General features: G+C 38.8%; 1 protein-coding gene across 3 annotated transcripts in view; it reads right to left on the bottom strand.

Annotated features, from left to right (window-relative positions):
- LOC111156848 (zinc finger and BTB domain containing 10) overlaps positions 1 to 13,424 on the bottom strand; it is a 32,138-nt gene extending 18,714 nt beyond the window's left edge. For 2 of the 3 annotated variants that reach the window (XM_022517949.1, XM_022517948.1), the window contains exons 1-2: positions 11,420 to 12,423; positions 874 to 1,759 (exon numbers count right to left, since the gene is read on the bottom strand). In XM_022517949.1, the coding sequence (XP_022373657.1) occupies positions 874 to 1,759; positions 11,420 to 12,397 (1,864 nt within the window). In that variant the 5' untranslated portion in view covers positions 12,398 to 12,423. Of the gene's footprint in view, positions 1 to 873; positions 1,760 to 11,419; positions 12,424 to 13,325 lie in introns of those variants that run through there. The other variant, XM_022517950.1, reaches the window with a different exon arrangement.
- Between the last annotated feature and the right edge of the window lie 9,661 nt (positions 13,425 to 23,085).

The following is a 23,085-nucleotide window of genomic DNA, read 5'->3' on the forward strand; positions in this document are numbered from 1 at the left end:
ACATATACCGTAAGTCTGGGGTCTGCATAGGAAAACCTCAAATCCACAGGGCTACTTCTTCAAGTATAATTAAGTTAAGCAAAGGCAATTAAGTTTCAAATGTTTCTATTTATACACTGTAACAATGGTCTCCCACCCCATTAAAACCCATTAAAAAAAAGTCCACAGTACAACTGTGACATGCAGATTTTGTATATATTCTTTTAGTTACATAGTGAGGAGAAATATCTCAGAGTCCTGTCTTCATTAATGAGAATGAAAATGAGGGGACAGTGGGACAAATTTGAAACATTTCAGCTTCTGTAAGATTTATGGTAAGAACAGTAGGTCTAAACAAATTGGAATAATCCCACTGTCATTTGCAAAATTCTAAAAAACACTTAAATGTTTAATTACCCAAAAAAAAACACCCCAAACTGGGAAAAATGTTCATTAGGTCTTAAAAAATATTCTGAAATGACAAACTGATTATATATTACAACTAAGATTTTAACTAAGATTACATTATATCTTTTGCAGCACTGGGTACAAAAAAAGTGATCAGAGACCAAAGATCAGAGAAGTCAAAGAACTACAAATGAAGAAGAGTCCACACGCCATAAGTAATATAAGCAAATAACCTGATTATTAGCACCAACTTTGAAAAACTCACATACACATGTGGAGAGAAAAAACATACCAAAATTACATTATTGTTTGAGTTATCTTCTCCCTTCTATTATAAACACTCAAATTCAGTATCTGTGTATTACTTCTATAGTTTAAGAAATACTTTACAAATATACCTCGATTATTATATCCAACCAATTATATCCAACTAATCATAGTTAATTAGCATGAAAACGGAGATACCTTTGTATATAAAATATTTACCTGGTTCTTCCTTGATGAAGGATAAATCTTCTTCTGGATAGGCAACAGGTGGCTGCATCACTGAGCAATCTTCTAAATTTGTTTCATTAGGTGGTATATTATAAATAAATCTCTTTGTAGTTTGGTTTTTCCTCCTTGTTTTGCCAGTCTCTTGAATTCCCTGGGAGCCCATATTATTCCAAATAAACACTTTTGTTTGACCTTGAGATTCATTTTCAGCCAATTCAGGTGAACCATCCTGGACCCAACTACTGTCATTCACTTGGTAGTTTTCTATTTGGCCCTCGTCGACGTTACAACCATCATTTTCAATTTTTACATTACTTGCCAAATTGGTAAGATTCCGAGTTGCCCAAAAACTGGCAATTTTTTGATCCCGTGATGAAGACAGACCATCTCTATTAACAGGTTTTCTATTATTATAGTCCACAACTACAGACTCTGGAGCTTCTGATTTAATGCTTATATTTAAGGCATCTTTAATGAAATTTCGGCAAGTTTGAACAACTTCACTCATTTGAAGATAGCTGGCCACTGTCATCACTTCAATGGCATTTTGGCTTGTGAGCACCAGGTTACCAGAATACAAGAAGTCCAAGATGACTGAAAAACCTTGAACTGCAGCAATATCTAAATGGGTAGTATTGTTTTGGTTAGGGCTTTCTTTGTTTGAAAAGCAATATAAAGTCTTAAAGAAACGGCTGCCTGCAACCAGGATGTTCTTATGAGCTTTAAAGATTTTTCCGCTCACCACAATGCTGACATCGCAAAGAATACCTTTCTTTCTTTGTTCATTTAGTTGTCGAAGAAGTTGATAGCAATAAGAGTTTTCATTTGGCCTACTATTAAAGTCACAGTACCCCTCCTCTGATGGTATTTCTGTCTCCTGTAATTGGATGGAAAACATTAGTATTAAATTTTATTTACTTTTTACAAATCCTCAAATGAAGTAAAGTATCAATTTAACTTTTTAAAAAGCGTTAATCAAATGCACTACTTTGTTAGCAATCATGATTTATTGACACTGCAGTGTTCACAATTCCAAATACTGAGAGGAGAAAAGTGCGAAAAATTTAGTGCCAGCCACTTCTATTTTAAGAAAAATCAAACACATCTGAATTAAGGATCAGCAGGATTTGATTTAAAGAATAACATGTATCAGGGTGCCTCAGCAACTGCCTTCATTCATCTCAGGTCATGATCCTGGGAGTCCTGGAATTGAGTCCCACATTGGGCTCCCTGCTCGGTGGGGAATCTGCTTCTGCTTCTTGCTCTGACCTCTCCCCTCTCGTGCTCTTTAATTCTCCTCTCTCTCTCTCTCTCAAATAAATAAACAAGCAAACAAACAAATCTTAAAAAAAAAAAAAAAAAAGCATGTATCATGTATAAGCCAAGGACATGGATCCAGATTTAAAATTAAAATAGCAATTACTTTCCTATGAAAAGAAACTTTCATATATAGGAATCAAATTAGCTTGCCTTATCTCTAACTGATAAGAATGCAACAGTCCCTCTACTGAATTATAAAATATCTAAGTTATAATATTGGGTACTTCATCCCATTTAACAGTACTAAAAAGGTAAATTTTTAGTCTTGGCAAACATCCAATCAAATAGGTCAATGAAATTAAATCTAAAGATAAAGTTAAGACCCAGGTAAGAAAATGTGTTTCAACTATAGGAATACCCAGCCATATAATTTCCCAATTAACTTTCAAAATGCCTTGTCTTTTTAGGGGCATAAATAGTAAATGTAAAGTAAAATTCCTGAACTCAAAATTCTCTTATGTATTTTTTTTTTTAAAAGATTTTATTTTTTTTAAGTATTGCTACACCCAATGTGGGGCTTGAGCTTACAAGTCCCAGATGAACAGCCACATGCTCTACCACGTGAGCCAGCTAGGCACCCTGGAACTCAAAACTCTTAAAAGTTTATAAATTTTCTTATCAATCTGACAAGTATTCACTATAGTTCTGTTTAGCATCTCTTAAGTTATGGTAATTCCCATAAAATAACAGCACACTTTAATAATGGTTGTTAGAGGGGCACTGGGGTGGCTCAGCTGTTAGGCGTCTGCCTTCTGCTCAGGTCATGATCCCAGAGTCCTGGGATCAAGCCCCTCATCCGGCTTCCTGCTTGGCGGGAAGCCTACTTCTCCCTCTCCCACCCACTCGTGCTTGTGTTCCCTCTCTCACGGTCTCGGTCTCGCTCTCTCTGTCAAATAAATAAATAAATATCTTTAAAAAAAAGAACAAAAAACAATAATGGCTGTTAGAGAAATGAAGTAATCATTTTTTGCACTCAAAAATGTTCTTAGATATTTCTGGTAGAAAAGATGGTTGAAACTCCTGGCCCTAAAGTATTAAAAATTTGTATTTTCTTTGCATAAAATAATAATTTAAATACAGGCCATTTCTGTAAATGACAAACATCCATGACTATGGGAAAAAAAACATGGGAAGATACATACTAGATTGTAAAACATGCTGAGAAAACAGATAGGCTTGGAGGAGAGGAGAGAGGAAGAATTAAAAAAAAAAAATGAAAGGTGTTGGGAACACAGTTAAGACTGCAAAAGAATTTCATGGGGATAATATTTTAATTGGTGGTGAGATTCCCAAACAATCTCACAACTCCATTTAACCCCACACGGGTATGGCTAAATTACAAAAACAGTAGGTTAAGTCTGAGTACTGAACACAGGAGGCCATACATAAAATAAGATCAATTTCCTTGAAACTAAACTAGGTCAATGATCCATTTAAGAATTTTTGTGTTGCTTTCAAGTATGAGAAGTCAACTGAAAAACCAAATATTAAGAATTCCAGGCCACTTCAGTATCCCACAGGGGTAATGGAATAGTACAGATAACGCTGGAAGTCTGGGGTATATGATCACTATAGAAGGATGCATGGGAGGTAGAGATTTTTCTTTTCATTTCCAAATGACCCTTAGCAGTCTACTAGTTCCCAGTGCCTCGCAGACATAATGCCCTAGTATGTAACATCCTACTCCCCCCCATGCTTATCTATGAAGTCTCAAGGTCTAAATTAGCTCTTTTTACCTCCTACCAAACACCCAATCTTCATGAACAACTGGCAGGTTTAAGGGAAGTAAGCAAAACAAATTAACTCACAAGTCCCAAATTTTTGCTTTTGAAGGTGTGAAGTGAAGGAAGTGAGATTAAAAAAAAGACACTGTTTTAACCTTGGAGCTTGTACATAAACCAGTATGTTGTGAATGTGAAATTTTAAACTATTTACCAAAAGGGAATGAAAATGTATGAATATATAAAGATCTAAATCAATACTAAAAACTACAATTAATGCTACAGTATCTTCTGTAAAAGAGTACTATTTACTTGATGTCCCTTTAAGTAAGACTTTTTACTAATTTGCTTATGCTTTCCACTCAATAAAGAAACGTCCAAAGTTGAAAACCTTCCGTTAATGCAGGCCTGAAACTAAGCATTGCTATATGCATGCCATGCATGTCCAGCAAAGCTCATTTGGTTCAAAGTTCTGATGTTGCAATAACAGTATATAACACTTGGAAGAAGCAAAATTTTAAACACTGATCAAAATTTGGCAGCACATCACGAAGAATTTGTGATAGCAGTGAGTTAGCATTTGCAAATCAAGAAGCCACCTAAAGTTTATAAATCTGGCAGTTCAAACCTTTAAGGAGGAGGCGGTGTCTAACTATACAGTCATTTTAGGCGATGGTCACTGTGTTCTGCATTTTTTGGGCAAGTCTGAAGTTCTCAGCCATTATCAGACCAAATGTCCTAATTTTTAAAAATAACTCAGACAATATCCTATCCACCAAAATATTTGCCCATTCTATTTTAACACAAAATATACAAATCAAACACAACTATTCAACCACTATTTCTTGTTAATGTTTTAAAAGAATAATGTTCCTCGCTTTTATAAGCACCACCACCAATTTCTTTTTCGCTACTGATTAGAGGACTGTGCCTCGTTTCTATAGCACCTATTAAATATACTCTTTAAAATGAAGGCTTTCCAAGTCAAGAGTATGTGTACTCTCAAAGGGGAGTATTATTTGGGCACATGGGTAAATCAGAGCTTAAATAAGGGCATAACACTAAAACAAACAGCTAGTATTATTTGCTGAACTAAATATATTAAGAAAATCTTAGTAATAAACATAAAAATCTTAAAGTAGTTTCCAAAGGAACTCACGCCATCTCTGCCTCTGGTTTCTTCTTTAACATTCTAAATGCCCACTGAGTATACTGATGAATTCACTGAAGATATAAAAAATACACTGATGAAAAGCTTTCAGTATTTCTAGAACTGGTCTTTTCAGATGCTGGGAAACTTTTCTGTTCCTTTTCCCAAAATGGAAAACATTCATCTGAACTGGCTAAACAAGATTTTAAGAAAATGGACATTCAGCGACGCCTCCGTGGTTCAATGGGTTAATCATCTGCCTTAGGCTCAGGTCATGATCCTGGGATTGGGTCCTGCACTGGGCTCCCTGTTCAGTTGGGAGCCTGCTTCTCCCCCTGCTTGTATGTGCACACGCATGCTCTCTCTGACAAGTAAGTAAAATCTTTAAAAATTAAAAAAAAAAAAAAGGGGGATATTCAGACTTCAGAAATCAGACAAACTGTTACATCAAAGATTCTATAAATCTGAAAAGTCTTCAAGTTTTTTATTTGTGAAGATACCCATAAGTAAAATTATAATTTCAGATCTGGAAGAGACCTTAGAATCAACTCTTCTAAAATTAATATAAAAAAGAAAATGTATACATAATATGCATCTTTAAACTTCCAGAGAAACTAAAAAAAAATAGTAATAGTAAATATTTTACTTACAAAGGAAAATGTTGCTGAAAGCTTGAAAAATCATGACTTGACTCAATTATTTAATAAACAAAGTGAATGCCTACTTTAGGCAAGTTCTACAACTGTAGACCCAAAATGAGTTCAGACCACTAGAGGGCAAGACTCTTAAGGTACTAAAAAGTCTAACAAAGGTGTTAAGAGAGCAGAGAGAAAGTCTACCTAGCCCAGTTATTTGTGGTGGTGGTGGGCACGGTGGGGAGGTTCGAAGATGTACCTGGGCAGAGCCTCGGAATGAAAAAATGGGAGAGGAGGATGAGCATTCCAAGCAAATATATAACAGCATTAAAAAGTAACAAGACGGTCTTACAGCACCCTCACAATTCCGGATTTATGAAAGAACTTCAAGGTGATCCTCCACAAAGCCCAAGAAATGCAATTAATGCCCTTCTGAGTATTTTTGGAGGCTATAGCTTCCATCCGTTATCAAGAGAATCATATTCCCCCCCAGATTAAAAATGACTGTGACAGGTGCCTTACATCTGATTGGATTATAAAATATAAGAGATGGTTTTGACAGCTAAGTAGGGAACTAGTATCAGGGAACTAAAACTAGAGATACTGTGACCCAGGTGAAGGTACTGTTAATAGTGCAACAGATTTGCAAGAAACCAGGACCTTAACTAACCTAAGACATAAAATGTTAATGGAGGGAGGGGTAATGGGTTAGAATCTGGAAAAATATCTGGAAGATAAAAATCAACAGAACATACTAGATATTGTGGGGGTATTGTAGGCTCAGTCTTCAGCACTCTAGCTTGGGCAGCTAGATAATGCCCCAGCCGGCAGAGAACCCTAGACCATCACCTAATCTCCCCCACCCTTATGAAAGGAGAGTTGGAGAGAGAAATTTCAGTTGCTAACAGTTGAGTTCATGTGTAGTCAATCCAAAAAGGATAAGAAAATACTATTTAGCTAAAAAATCAACAACTACTATTTACCTTATCTACTCAAAATTATAATCCTTTCAATAAATGGATTAGCAGAAAAAAAGGCATTTCCAATATGAAACATGGAAGTGTAAAGAAAGCATTAAAAACAGAAATCTTGGGGCGCCTGGGTGGTTCAATCAGTTAAGCGTTGGCTTTCCGCTTAGGTCATGGTCACGGGGTCATGGTTAGACCCTGGCACTGGGTTCCCTGTTCTCCCTCTCCTCCCCACTCATGCTATCTCTCTTCTCAAATAAAAAAATACAATCTTAAAAAAGAAATCTTTACTACTTTTGTTGCAGCTGCCCACTGGAACACTTTAAAGAATAAAAACATTCCACTTCTGAATCCGAATTTTTGAATAAAATGGAAATTCTAATTCTATACATCAGTGGTGGAATGGAAATCTTCAGGTGATTTTACCCTTCAGCCAATTTTAGATTCCGAAGATATGCTTTATTACCAGCACTCTTCTCAAAACACACACACTAATAAGTGTCTCTGACAGCAACATTATTTCTTCATGATCCTCCCATTTAACACTGCTAAATAGTTTGCCCATTTGTTAACAGAATAAAATACAAACATTTTAGCATGACAAAAGACCCTCCATAGTCTACTACCTATTCAAACTTGATTTTTCATCCTGCTCGGTAACCAATTATCCACTTCTCAATTTTATTTTGTTAATGCTGCTTCCAATCGTAGTGCTTGGAACACTCACCCCTCCCTGTTCAACACCTATTCATTTAACATAATGAAGTTCAAGAGCCAATTATACAAGCTTCTCCCAACTTTTCACAAGCAGAATTGATGACTTCCTTTTGCTTTTTCACTATAACCTGAACATACTTCTAGAAAGATACCTATTCATTTTATTATGTCTGCCTCTTCTCACTAGACTACAAGTTCCTTGAGGGCAGAGAAAATGTCTGATTTATAGGTTTTAGCTCCAGTGCTTTGGATCTACCTCACGTAAGCAATTGAAGAGGGAGAAAGAAACCAATCCTACATACACTGTAGGGTACTGTCAAAGACTACTAAAAAGTTAAAAAAAAAAAAAAAAAAAAGGGAAATGAACCAGCTTAACAAATCAAACGTAATGAAAGTTAGACCCTATATATTATACAAAATGCTTATTTAATGGGTCAGAGGTTGGTTGTTTAAAGTAGACTTCACACCTAGCATGGAGTCCAATGGGGGCTTTGAACTTATAACCCTGAAATCAAGAGCCTGACATTTAACCTACTGAGCCACCCAGGTGCCCCTCATCTTTAATATTTCTTAATGAAAGGTTCTTCAGCCTTTCTTCCTACACTGTTAAAAAACAAAAAAGCCTTTAAGCCTTATCTTTGTCAAATGCAAAGAAGGCTGTTACAGACAGACCAAGTCAGTTTTGCTTTAGTTGAGGACCTCAACATACTCTCATTGGTAATGTCTATCAGATCACTGACCTAAATTCAGTATTTACTTTTTAGAAAGATTAATGAAATTATAGCAATACATCTGACTGTGTGTTTTAGACTTAGTAAACTGGAAAGAGTTGACAGAATGTAATTTAGGTTATGAAAATTTCACAATTAGGTAGAAAGTGATCTGAACCGAGATACAGTGGTAACCACTGTTAAAGCAATTTTGAAGTCCTCTAGGCTAAATGGTAAAATCCTGTATAACCTAATCACTTAACTTTCCTTGATGAAGACAGTTACTACTTAAAATAAAAACTGTATGTTACCCCTTACATCCTTATGAAGAATATAAAGGATCTCTCTGAAATAGAAGGCTCAGAACAGATTCTGAGAGACTATTTTGACTTTCCCATGAGCAGTATTACAGAACAGCAAACTTTTTAGAAATGTGTTTTAATTCTTTGGCCACCCGGACTTAATGAAAAAGAACTTTTCTTACTTTCAGAACGCGTAAGAAAGAAAAGTAACACTTGTGATATTCTAAGATTTGGCCAACCTCCTCTCAAAAAGCATCCCTCTTTTAAAAAAGCCGAGAGGAGTTGAGGGGAATAAAGGGTGTGTACGACCCTTCGCCTCAAACTGAATTCTTGCCTGAAGAACTACAGAACTCTCATTTCATTTTTAAGATAGAACAAAGCTAATGCAAGATATTCTTATGAAGTAGTGAAAAAATTTGCATGTATGAGAAAATCTCAGAATGTTTAAAGAAGAGGATGGCCAAAGTCTCTGAAGGTATGAAAAGGAAAATTTAGGATTCTCTAAAATCAGGATTGATCCCATAAGATGAAGTGGTTTCCAAACTGTCAAAATTGGTTTAACACTGAGACACACGAGGTACCAGGCTACCAAAAACTTGTAGTTATTGGTGGTAAATAATAATGGCTAGCATTTAAGTGATTACATGCTGGCACATATACTTTGCATACACAGGGGAACTAGAAGTTCAACTCATTTGCCTGCCCAGAAAGTAAAGGATTAGGATTCAGTCCCCCTAACCTTAAACCAACCCCAGAATGCTCTTACAGACTGTGTTATACTGCCTCCTACAGGTAGTCAAAGGCTACAGGGCAAAGGGGAAGAAAAAAAAAAAAACCTAATTGAATTCTGCCCACATGATTAAGTCAATTCTTAAAAAGGTCACTCTAATCAACAAGACAAAGATATGCTGGTAGTACCTGGGGTCAACAGCAAGGTTAACACCCCAAACCGACGTTGCAATGAAAACAGAGAAGTTACGATCAATTCAGAGTAGAAACATCCAGAATCTAATCAAGGAAACCAATATATAACCTTAGACACACGACTTACTAAATTGTATTGTCTTCAGCCTAATGAGAAAATGTCCTAAGAGAAAGATGACATGCACATGCTATCTTAAAAAGGGGACTTCTGAGGTGGGGGGCAAAGAGAAAAGGAGGAATAATTCAGAGATCAAGTTTAGAAAACGTTTTACCTAGGGACTGAATTCCCTGATCCAGATAATGCCTAGGGGAGGATACACCACTCTATCATAAGGTTATCCAACTAATTCCCCTTCCTCTGATTTCAGGTTCACTAAGCAGCTAATTATATTTTGCATTCCCACTCAGATTTGCCTACAGGGACAGACTATGCTGATAAGAGTAACTGGTCCACTGTATATTAAGAATATTTCTTCTTTTTAGAATTTTCTGAATAACCAACCTAATTATTTAGGAAAGTACACTTTCATTTTCACAAGTCCCCCACCTCCATCATCTTACAAAGTCCCCAACTCTACACCTATAAAATAATTACTTTGCAGAGTAAGGTAATGTTGTGCCCGGCATACAGAACAAAAGGAAATGTTAGTTATATTTCACTCCATTACCCAAGCTCACAAAGCTAGTAATTGCAGAAAGCTTGAGATCTGAACCCAGATTTACTCCAAAAGCCATTCTTTTCCCATTACAACATTCCCTATAGGCTCTAGTCTCAGTTGTCATCAGGGACTCTAAGACTTAGGACAATTTACTTAACCTTTTGGGATTGTACATCTTTAAGTGACCTTCCTTCTAGAGCTTAGGCAACTCAAATTTGTGCAAAAACTATTACCATTCTCCCATGGGAAAAATAACCTTATGCTTTAAAGTTAACTTCTGAGAAACTACTGTGCAATGGGGTTATTGGATAGCACCTAATTAACTCCAGCATAAGTGTTTTGAACAGCAAGATCACTCCAATAAACACGCAGAGGGTTATCACATCTGAAAGTTGACATTCTAAAATCAGTGACTTGTTACCAATACAAAAGAATGAATTCCATCTACCATACAGGTTGTCTGAAAAGACTTAAAACAAGACCTGGCTCAACATCTCTTTCAGCTTAAAAAAGGATTTACCAAAATGGTAAGCCTACTATCTTTAAACTGGAAACACTAAATCAAGAAATAACGACTGAAGTATAGCTTATCTGTTTTCTAACTAAGGACTTATGTTTTCAAGGAGTTTAGGAAATACATTCTCTACCAGCCTACTACCTGATATAAGTAAAATCGCACGAAACATCCTTAATATGCAAAGTTTAAAGTAAACTGCATTTACAAGAAACTTTTCTTCAAAGGGCGATTACAGAAAATCTCAGCGCAAAAATCTGGGTAGAAGGAAACAAGTAAAAACTCCAATAGTTTACCAAAGCCATGCCTTTGGTAAGAGAAAGTTCAACAGAAAGTTCAAGGGAGATGAATTTAGTAATATTATTCACAAGGAGTGTTATCCAAATACCTTCCTCTACATTTACATACTGCGCTCACATTTCACATTATCCAGACCTGATATATAGAATTTTCTCAGCTGAATGTTTTCCTGAAAGGGTTTGCATCAAAGGTTAAGGAAATTGTTTAACTCATTCTTTAAATGCCAGATTTGACTTCCATCAGCATGCTGAAAGTCTACGAAACACAAGACAGCTTTTCTAAAATTACAGCTAATAAAATTTTTGACCGCAAAGTCAACTTTTTAGAGTTAAAACCTTCAACCTCGCCTTCTTAAACTTCTTAAAAATTCTGATGGGCAAAGGACGGACTCATAATAAATAAATTCAGCGCTACGATTGGAAAATTGTCATTCCATTCCCCACCCCCCCAACACAGATTACTTTTGAAAACTTGTTCCCAGGCTTTCTAAACCCCCACGCAACAGCTCCCTGCAATTCCACAACTGGAACGATGCCTTCACCCAAGAGTGTGTCGCTTTTTGGCTGATAAACCTCTCCCTGAAAGATCTGAAAAAGTAGGAGCAGGATATACTGTACCTGGGCGTTGGCTTCGTGGAGTTTGTGCTCGTTAGAGACGTGGTGTCTCAGAAGAAGGGTTTTCTTGTAGTTTCGGGTCCCTCGCGAAAGCTCATCATGCCCCACTTGAGGAAGGTCCCCGCTTCCCCCGTCCTCAGGGGTCTTTTGGCACCAGCCGCAAGACATAAGGCCAGTATCCTTGGAATACCGCAGCCAGGGAAAATCTTTGAGCCAAGAGGTCTGGAAGGAGCACTGTAGCTTCTGCATTAGGGACTTGGGCCGCGCGAGCGGGAAGTGCTGGACAGTCTCTCCTTCGCCAGCTCCCACACCGCTGCCCTCCACTTCGTCCCCGCCATCGCCGCCCGACCGCCTGCTGCTGCTGCAGCTGCCGCCTTCCGCCCCGCTGCCGTCGCCCAGGCTCGCCCCCTCCTCCTCGTCCTCGGTGCTGTCGCTCAGGGACGCGCCGTCCTGCATCAACTCCTTCCCCTCCAGCGCGTCCAGCTCCAGATCCACAGCCGCTGGCCCTCGCCCATTGAAATGCCTCAGGGGCCACGCCGAGGTCTCGGGGCGGCCGCGGCTACTGCCATTGTTGCCGAGACCCCCGCCGCCGCCGCCTCCTCGGAAGGCCAGAGTCCGACGGTTCCTTTCCGCTAGCAGGGGGCCCCCCGCGCCACCGCCGCCCAGCGAGGTGGGGCCGCCCGCGTCTTGGGGGAGCAGCAACTCCTTGGTTTCCTCGGCGGCGGCGGCCGCCCCAGCGGAGGCCTCCAGGTCTTGGGGCTCCAGGCCCTCCAATTCCACTTCCTCGTCGGCCCCCCGCCCATTGAGCTGCTGAGGCGCTAGCGGCTGGGGCTGTCTTGGCTGGGGCTGCTGAGGCCAAGCCGAGGCCTCCCCGCCAGCGTTATTGTTCGTGGAGCTGCTGCCGCCGCCGCCGCCACTGGCGGTGACCAACCCGCCTCCTCGGAACGCCAGCGTCCTGCGGTTCATTTCACTGAACGACATGGCGCGCGCCGCCGCCGCCGCCCGGTGCCCCGGCTCGCGCCCGGCCTCGGGCCGCGTCCCGCGCGCTCCCCGCCGCTCCCCCTCGGCTTCGCCCCCGCCCCCACCCCCGGCGTTCCGGTCTCGCGGGGCTCGGCCTCGCCCTCCCGCCCGGCCGCCCGGCTCGTGCTCGCTCCCGGGGCTGCCTCACGCGTCCACCGCCGCCCGCCGGGCCGCCGCCTCCGGCCGCCTCCTCGTCCTCCACCCCCGCCCCGCTGTGCTCCGGGCAGCGTCCCGCGCGGAGAAGGGGGCGGGCGGCGGAGAGGTGAGCAGCGAGCCGGGGGCGCGTGGGGCCTTCGAAGTTGAGAGGCGAAGTGCGGGGCGACCCTCCGCTGCCCCTCTTTAAAGCCGCGCGCACACACCGACCCTCCAAACAGATATCCTTCCTCCGGTGCGCCGAGGAGTCCCGACGCCGTCGCCCGCTTCCCAGGCACTGAGGGCGACAGGCACGTTAAACTGCTGGGCTCCGCCACATAACGAACCGACAATAAAGCCGGCGGAGCGTTTCCGTCCGACCAGGCCCTGGCGGAGGTCGAATGGCAAATGAACAACGGACCGTGCGCCCACAATGCACCGGGGTAGCAGTAACCGCTGGAGGGGGAAAGGGTGGGGGCCGGGCTGGGGGAGGGGGGCTGGGCTTGGGGCTGGGCTGGGGTGGGGTGGGGGCGCCAGGGGACCAGGAAAGGGGTTGGGCCGCGCCTCCGGCCTGGGGGCGGGGGTGCGGCCAGGGGGGAAGGAAGTCGGCCGAGGGGCGGGGGACAAAAGGCCGAGCGTCTGGCTGGGGGTCTCGGGGAGGGGGCGGGCGTGTGCGGCCGGGGCTGGGCTACGCGGAGGACAAACAGCTGGCGAGTGTCAGGTTCTGGCCGCCTCCCCGCTGCCCACAAGCACCTACCCGCGCCCGGGACGCACATTTTCCTTCTCTCGCCACGAGTTCACCTGGGACTTTGGAAATAACTGTGCGGTGGGAGCTGCTGCGCTCCAGCCTTGTCATTTGCTAGGGGTGGGTGGCGGTGCCCAAGGAAGTGAACTTATTTTGTTCCTTCACAAAGACTGGACCAGGCGGTGCCTTTCACGCGAGGAGGTTACAACCACCGACACCTCCTCGTCTGCAGCATTGTGTGTGCGAGGCAGCACCTCGGGCCCAAGGCAATAATCATTTCACAGAAAATGCACCGCCCCGAGTGTCTTATTGCTGTGATGAAATGGAAATTTAAATAAAAGGTCGAACACGTGCGTTCACTGGGAAGTATTGACATGGGTGTTACATCACCACCAGCCAATCAGATAACTCCAGTCGTGTTTATACTTCTACAACCACCTTGTGAGTATTACAGTATGTCATAACGTTATAAATATTAGGCAGGGTTTTCCCCAGGAGCGGGGAGGAGTCTGTTTCTACGGACGTTGTGTGCGACTCCGAGGATTGTGTATCTAAAAACAAGAATTAGTTATTGAGATTTTTTTAATTGTTTACATTGCATATGGAATTCAGAATGATTAGAAGAACAAACTTTGCTAGAAATGAAATTCATAATCTTGGTCGAGTTTTTCAGAAAAAGGTTTTCCAACTTAGAGCCCTTATACTCCTATTCCTGAAATTTCAATAGGATAAATTTAGAAAATTCTAATGTGTTTGGACTCGTTTTACTATTTTAAAATGTGAAATAATCTTAAGTTCTTTTTATTCAAACCTATTTCAGGTTTTAAAAAGATGTTTTCAACCTATGGCGAGGCTTTTTAACTTTTTAAAGAAATATGTTAATATTTTTAATCAAACTAATACGAAATATATTCAAGATAATTACTGTTGAAAAAGGGGGAAAGGACGTTTATATGACAGGGTATACTTTTTATGTTAAATAGTTTGGGATGTGCAAAGAAAAAAATTAAAAATATGCACAAAGTTTTTACACTTACAGATTATTGTTAGAGGCTGCATTATGTATTAAAGGAAAGTAATATGTTTAATAAAGAGCATGTGTTACAGTTTTTAGGCCCTCTAGTTTTATGATTCTGTTCTCTTGAAATTTCTATTTCTAAAATGAGATAGAAATTACAGCTTTGAGTATATAATGTGGAGTGTGGACTATGGTATGTTTCTCAAGATTAATTTTAACAAACAGATTTTTCTCAGACGTAAAGTACCATTAGTATTAATATTTGTTTCAATGGATAAGCACATTCATGCACATCGAGACTCATACATACTGTTGATTGTACAGATTTATACAAAGCAACTTCCGCTTAATTCATTATAATTTTAGTATCTATAGAAATAAACAGTATTATATATCAAAAAATGTTAGTTTTATCTTATAGATGAAATACAATTTTAATGTAAAGAATGCTGCTGATAACCTGCCACAAAAAGGTATTGTCTTTGAGTTATTTTTCCAGTAATAATCATATTGTCATCTGCCTACCAGTGATCAACAGCTTGAAATTCTGATATAAATCCTCAGATTGTTACTGTTTGTGGGTTGTTGGTTTTTTTCCTTCATTTTGTCCTGCTTTGTTTTAGTAGTTGGGAAATCTAAGACAGTAGAATCATGACACTGACCTAATTTGTACATTGAAGAAAAATGATTCTGCCTGCTTGGGCACATATAATATGTGCTTCCATATTACCATATGGGAGAATGTTATAATAATATTGTACTTTGTCCTTAATGCATTTTTTCAATTCCAGGCACTTTGCAAATAAATGCATTATTTATTGTATTTTGACCACCACTGCCTCCACTATAAAAAGAGAGAAGAATTATTGAAGTTAATTGCTTATCTAGGATTAAGGTAATGGTAAGTGAAAATGGACTTAACGAATTTTTATTTCAACTTTACAAATTGTTTTCATTCCCAAACTGTAAAATGCATGTCTCTGCTTTTATTCATCTTATATGTCTAGTACCTAATGGGCGCTCTGAAAATTTATGCTAGTATTATTATTTTTGCTTTCAGGCAGCACCAGAGTCACCGAAAGTGTTTGAATCCCTAATAGTGTGAATTGTGTCGAGACTGTGTTTTTCTCAGACGTGTATCTTACCTTATATTTTGTGAAATCCATCTTGTTTTCTGTCTGGAATTATATTTAAACATGAACTAATTAGGAATGAACACTAGATTAAAATGGTACAAATGAATGACTTAAATTCTAGGACTACTGAACTCCTCTAACAGCCAAATAGTGTGACTGTGTCGTGTTTGTATGTGTTTATATTTTTATCATTTTTTCTGTATGAATATATATTCAGTTGTCTTTCTCTGAACCCTAGGGAGGATGGATCAGAAGCAAAGTAGAAGATAGTGCTCACAAATGTCTCAAAAACAGCCCTACGAGGGAACTTTGAGTAACAGGGGATCTCCTGTTGTGTAAATGGAGTTTTTAAGAATTCCCCCACCCCTTCCAGTCTCCTGCTAGCAAGCAGGGATCTGTTCTCCCCTTAGCCCCTATATTTGCAGTTGGGGGTTCTACCATATTTAAGGGGATTCCCCCTTATGCTTACCAGGGGAACCCCTCATGAATGGGGCATTCCCCAACCAATTTATCCCCTAAATTCACTTGAGGCTATGTAAAAGTGCTGTAGGTTATCTTGATACTGGCCCACTAGAATTGCTCTGAGGCGGAGATCCTATACCCTGGTCAGCTGATATTTGATGGCCAAACATGACTGTCATTTACTGCCTTGGTAGAGACACTTTGACTCTTTAGGTTCTAGGAACAATGGTGTATGATTCTGTCTGTGGGATTGACATGTGTCATCTGCCAGAATGAAGTACGTGAGAATGGTAACTGTGTGTTATTCATTCTTGTAATCCCCTCCCCCTATCCCAGCTTAGCACATATTAGGCAATTAGGAAATGTTTGTTGAATAATTTATCTTTCCTTGCAGTGTGTTTTGGTAGGCAATTTTTTCTTCTGTTTCTTCTTTTTTCTTTCCTTATTAAGTAAGAGATGTTATTTTTTAAAGTACTGAGCTAATGTTTCCACTGAATTTATGTTAAAAAAAAACATACATATACAATGGAATATTATTCTGTCCTAAAAAAAAAAAAAAAAAAAAAAAAGGAAGGAAATCTTGCTATTTGCAACAACATGGATAAAACTGGAGAACATTATGGTAACTGAAATAAGCCAGACACAGAAGGAAAAATGCTGCATGATACTATTTTATGAGGTATTTAGTCAAACTCCTAGAAGCAGAAAGTGGAGTAATGGTTGCTAGGGGTTGGGGGTGGGGAGAGGGAAATGAGAGCTGTTAGTCAAAGGGTACAAAGCTTCAGCTATGCCCTGTAAATAGTCTTAGACATCTACTGTATAGCATCATGCCTATATTTAACGGTACTGTACTGTATAAAATTTTGCTAAGGATGTGGGTATTAAGTGTCCTTCACAAAAAAGTAAAAATAAAGTTGGTAGTAGAAAACTTTTGAAGACGATGGGTATGTTCATGGCATAGGAAGTGATGATGGTTTCACAGATGTGTACTTATCTCCATATTCATTAGTTCGTGTACATTAAATGGGTGCAGCAGGGGTCCTGGCTGCCTCAGCCAGAAGAGCATGCTACTCTTGATCTCAGGGTGTGAGTTTGAGCCCCATGTTGGGTGTAGAGATTACTAAAAAAGAAAAAAGAAAAAAAAAAAACCCTTGAAGAAATAATAAAAGAAATAAAAGGTTTGTATATTTTTTTGTAGTCAGTCCTACCTCAAGAAAGGGGTTTAAGCCAAAAAAGCAATGATAATCATGTAGTTGAATATAAATAATATCATATTATGAACACCATTTTCTATGTAGCTTACAGTGAATTACAGTTTACACCCTGCCTTGTAAGTTAAATCAAGGTAGGTATTATTATCCTCATTTAACAGATGAGGAAACTCAAGTACAAAAAGGTTAACCAACTTGCTCAGGATTATCGGATGAGGCAGAAGCTGTGCTTGTAAGGTTGAAGACAACCTCTAGTCTAAGGCACCCTTCCCTACTAAAACACAGCGTGCTACACTTTATCTGCGTAATTATAGGCTACACTAAATTTTAAACTTTTTTCATACTTTAAACATGCTCATAAGGGAAAAAATAAGAAAAAAAGATCACTCATTTTTTCTGGTAACAAAACTAACCACTGTTGTGTAAATACAGTCATTTTTTCTGTACCTAGCTGAAATTTTTTTTTGGTATTTATGAATTGGGTCTTAGGATTTTTGTGCTTATAGTTATTAATATTTTTAGTGTCATTTTAATGGCTATGGATAATACCATGATTGATTAACCAGTCTTCTATTGTTGGACTTATCATTGTTTATAGATTTTTTGGTCATTATAAATAATTCTTTAGTGAATATTCTTGAAACTAAACTTTGTCTCTATTATTTCTTTTGGATAAATCCAAAAGGGGGAATTTCTTGCAAAAGTTATAAACATTTTAATAAAGTCATTAGTATTATTTGTTGCCCTCTAGAAATGCTCTCAAAAGTGTAAGAAGTGGGGCGCCTGGGTGGCTCAGTGGGTTAAAGCCTCTGCCTTCAGCTCAGGTCGTGATCCCAGGGTCCTGGGATCAAGCCCCACATCAGGCTCTCTGCTCAGCAGGGAGTCTGCTTCCCTCTCTCTCTCTGCCTGCTTCTCTGCCCACTTGTGATTTCTGTCTGTCAAATAAATAAAATCTTTAAAAAAAAAAAAAGTGTAAGAAGTACAGAAAGAAAATACAATTAGAGAAGTATTTCTACTGTGAAAGACCTAGTTCTAAGTAGAACACATAAACAAGAGCTTTAAAGAAAAAACTCTGACATAATTGACTATATAAAATTATAAAACTTGTTTTTCAGAGACCTAATAAAGATTTTTTTAGGTGTACCAGGAAAAAGAAATCTGGGGTATATATGAGAAAGGCTCACTATCACTAATATACAGATGTCTCTTGTAAATCAGTAGGTCAACTACATATCTAGTAGAAGAAAAAAAATGTGCAAAAGACATAGTAAACTATATAAGAAGGAATACAAATGACTACATATGGGAAGATATGTTGGCCAGTAACCAGAGGACTGTTGCATAAAAAACACCAGTGGATAAGTAAATTTTTAATCCACCAGAGGTATAGTAAAATAAATATAATTGGGAATGTAGAATAACTTACCTCATAGGCTGTTTGGCTATATGTATCCAAATAGGGGAAAAAAAAAAAAAAAAATATATATATATATATATATGTATGTATGTATATATCTTTTTACCCAGAAATTTCCTATCTAGAAATTTATCCTAGACAGGTATATTAAGATGTCTGTGCAAGGATGTTCATTGAGCACTGTTTATATGCCTAAAAAACTTGAGCTTCTATCAATGTGGGGTTATTTACTTACATTGTGGTACTTGTTTATAATGAATTACTGACCAACCATTAGGAAGGACGATGTGGCATTTTATGAGTCCAAGGCTTATTGTTGAGTGAAAAAAAAGCAATGTATTAACATATATAATAAGAATAATTAATTCATCCTATTAATGTTTATTGATAGCCATAATCCCTAGAATATATACATAAGTTCATATGTGAATACTAGCATGGAAGTAGTTTAAAAGGATAATCACCAGAATGGGGCCGTTAATTTTCTCAGTAGTTGAATTTCAGTTTTTAAAAAAATTTCTTGACACATTTTCTATACTGCTGTTAATTGAGAATATAATTTACATTAGGTATATGCTCCAAAAAAATAAAGCAATTTTCATTTTGGGAGGAAAAGTTAACTTTGATAATCAATGACATGCTTTTTCCCAGGACTTCTGGGAAGGAATTTTATTCATTCTTCCTTTTCTCTACTCACTGTGAACTAATTTTGCCTTGCCCCTAAAAAATAAACATAAAAGATTTAAAAGACAAAAACCAGGGTTTCTTTTCTTAGAAAATCTCAATTTGTTCAGAGAAGCATCTATCTCAGTAAACCATACATTCTCGCCCTGCCCTCTAATCCATTCCTACAGCAAAGCCAGTAATCTTTTCAAAATGCAAATCTGATCCTATCTCCCCACCCACACTCATGCTTAAAACCCTGCAAAGGTCTCAATTATTTTCTGTTGGTGTGCACATCAAAACACTTTCTTTTTTTAAAGATTTTATTTATTTATTTGACAGAGATCACAAGTAGGCAGAGAGGCAGGCAGAGAGAGAGAGAGAGAGGAGGAAGCAGGCTCCCCGCTGAGCAGAGAGCCTGATGCAGGGCTCCATCCAAGGACCCCGGGATCCTGACCTGAGCCGAAGGCAGAGGCTTTAACCCACGGAGCCCCCACGGGCGCCCCCAAAACACTTTCTATTCGCCAGCCTGTACAGTCCAGCAAGGTCTGGCTGACTCCTACTCAAGCTCCATCTCATGTCTGGTTTCTCCCTGCCTCTGACACTCGCCTCCTAAAGCTAGCCTTTTTCTTTCCTTTGTGTTTGCTTTGTTACCTACCTTCCTGGCCTTTTCCCCTCCTTTCTCCTAATTAATTCACATTCATCTTTAGATGAATTTTCCAAACCACTCATACCCACCATTATTCAAATATCCTGTTGCAGATTCTCCTAGCATTTTTTAAATTCTCTTTTACAGACTTCTCATTATTGTAGTTTTTAAACATATATAATTATTTGATTATTGCATGCTCCCCCGATAAACCAAAATTCCATGAGGGCAAGGACTATTTATGGTTTTGCTCAATATTTGTATTTCCATCATCAAGAAACAGGGACTGTGACATCACAGGCCATCAGTAAGGATTGGTCAAATCAATCAATATATGAATGAGCAAATTTGCAAATACTAGGTATACACAACCTTGGACTTTCAACAAAAGGGTAAAACAGAGTAAATTGATCAGAACAGAATAAACTAGTAGAGCAGAAATGCTGTAGGGGTTAGGTATTGATAATATTTGCATGCTGTACAATGTAAGGCATTTCTATAAAGCATGTAGTTGTAGGAAGATTGTTTCAAAGTTTTTAAGAACTAAAGCTAGTGAATAAAAATAATTGAATTATAGCTACTATACTAGGTCATTAAAAATATACAAAAATGAAACGTTGCTTTATCTGTGAAGTTATGGTTTTGTTTATTTTTAAAGATTTTATGTATTGTCAGAGAGCATAAGCAGGGGGAGCGGCAGGCAGAGGGAGAAGCAGGCTCCCCACCAAGCAGGGAGCCCGATGCCAGATGGATCCCAGGGTCCTGACCTAAGCCTAAGACAGACGTTTAATCAACTGAATCACCCAGGCGTCCCTGTGAAGTTATGGTTTTAATCAAAAGTATTTGAAAATCCAGGGGTGCTTTGACTGGCTTAGTTGGTAGAGCATGTGACTCTTGATCTCATGGTTATAAGTTCAAGCCCCATGTTGAGTGTGGAGCCTACTTAAAATTTAAACATTTTTTTAAAAATTAAAAATTAGGTGAGTAGCATTTAAAAAATATTTGAAAATTCAGAATTTAATGATAGCTAACCATGTTGTGTTTGCAGTTTGCATTTTATTTTTCATTTTAATTTTTTAGAATGTCTTCTTTTTTTAAAGTTCAGGTGATCTCTGCATTTTAGTTAATCACAAGTAGGAGTTAGCTCTCTGTTCTCTGAGAAAGTTGAAGTAAAAAGTAAAATGCCTTCTTCATGTATGTGAGTTGTAAAAAAGTAGCCTATTTTTACAATATGAATTTTTTATATTGGTTGTAAAGAATGAGAACAATGAAGTAGGGGTAGAGGTTTAATATTTATTTTTATTGAAAACTCAATTACTAAAACCACGTATACAATATCAATTTTTATAGGAGATCAATATTTAGCTTACAGATACTGTTTGGCTCACAAATTCATTTTCCTGATCGGTTGATGAACTAGGCTCTGATCCGTAGCCACAGATTTCATTCCAATCCTCTTTTATAAGTTTACAAATAACAAACCATTTACCTTCAGAAGGACCATGTGAGAAAAGATGGAAGAAAGATGTCAGGGACATAAAGGTACAGTGCTATGAAGAAATGTCCTGAAGTGGGACTTTCTATACAACTTCATGCAATAATTTCATAGGAGGCTTAAATTCCAAATAAGTTAACTTCCCCCAGAATTTGGAGGTAATGTCAAAGTCCGAAAATACCACACTTTGGGGGCACATAGGTGGCTCAGTCTTTAAGCATCTGCCTTCCGCTCAGGTCATGATCTCAGGGTCTTGAGATCCATGTCAGACTCCCTGTTCAGCGGGGAATCTGCTTCTCCCTTTCCCTCTGCCAGCTCCCCCTGCTTGTGCTGCCGCTCTCAAATAAATCTAAAAAAAATAAAAGAAAGAAGGAAAAAGAAAATACCACACTTTGAAACTAAAGCTAATGGAATTAGTATTCTTTCAGTTCTAGTCCAGTGCTCCTCAAAATGGGGTATACTCAGCTCAGGAGGTATACCAGGAATTTCTAAGAGATGTGTAAGCTGCGTATAGATAGTTTTTAAGAGAATTAGTGGTTAGGCTTTCAACTTCCATATGCACTGTTTTTCTAAAACTGAGCTGCTAAAGAACCTGCCTCACCTTGCCCAATCATCCTTTTTTCTTTTCACCAAAAAGAGGCATACCTTTCACCCACTCCTAATCTTACTGTGTTAACATTGCCCCAGGATGGAAAAGGGGCACCAGAGACAGAAGTAAAATGTCCCTGATTACTTCCTAGCAACCCTTTTGCAAATGGTTTTCAGCTTTTCCTTTCAATGAAACTGAAGGACTTAACCAAAGTATCAGTTAATCATTAAAAATAGTTTTCAACAATAAATCACTAAGGCTTTTTTGCACATAACTTGGAAGGCGTTTAAAGAATTTTGGGACGTAACTAAAACAAAACCCCTTCTATTTCCATCATTCATAATTTTTCATGAACAAGTAGTCTCAGCACATCTTCCAAAAGAGGAAAAAAAGGAATAAAATGTATTTTATTGTACAAACCCTTTCTGAGCCTAGCAAACAAATTCTGACCACATTAATTAGTTGAGGAAACTTAGCTAAGAAATGTATTTTCAGTAAATGTTTATATCATGTTTAATATCAATATATTTATGTTGCTTTGACCAAATGTGTGCTAGTAATTATAATGCTAACTCATTTCAGGATATTTTATAACATTTAAGGTTACAGAAATTTTTTAAATTAAATTTCAGTTGGTAATTGACTTTTAAGTATAAATTTCATATTATAAAACTCTGGAAGTGGAATGGAAATAAAAAGGAATTATGTAAATTTTTCAACTGCTTGTTCATATATGTATATATATTTACTTATATATATATATTTTTTAAGATTTTATCCATTCATTTGATAGACAGAGATCACAAGTAGGCAGAGAGGCAGGCAGAGAGAGAGGGGGAAGCAGGCTCCCTGCCGAGCAGAGACCCAGATGTGGGGCTCCATCCCAGGACCTCCCAGGACCCTGGGACCATGACCTGAGCCGAAGGCAGAGGCTTTAACCCACTGAGCCACCCAGGAGCCCTTGTTCATATTTTTAAATGAATAATGGTGGGTATTAAATAACTATGGTATATAGATTCCAATGGATAGGTTTTCTAAGATATTTTGTAGTATCAGTATTTGTAACATGCCAGAAATGACGTTCGTTACAACAATTTGAACTTACTATGAAAGTATCTCAGATGCTACCTTA

This window comes from Enhydra lutris, unplaced genomic scaffold, assembly GCF_002288905.1.
Source record: "Enhydra lutris kenyoni isolate GAN:26980312 unplaced genomic scaffold, ASM228890v2 scaffoldscaffold49, whole genome shotgun sequence".
Lineage (NCBI taxonomy): Eukaryota > Metazoa > Chordata > Mammalia > Carnivora > Mustelidae > Enhydra > Enhydra lutris.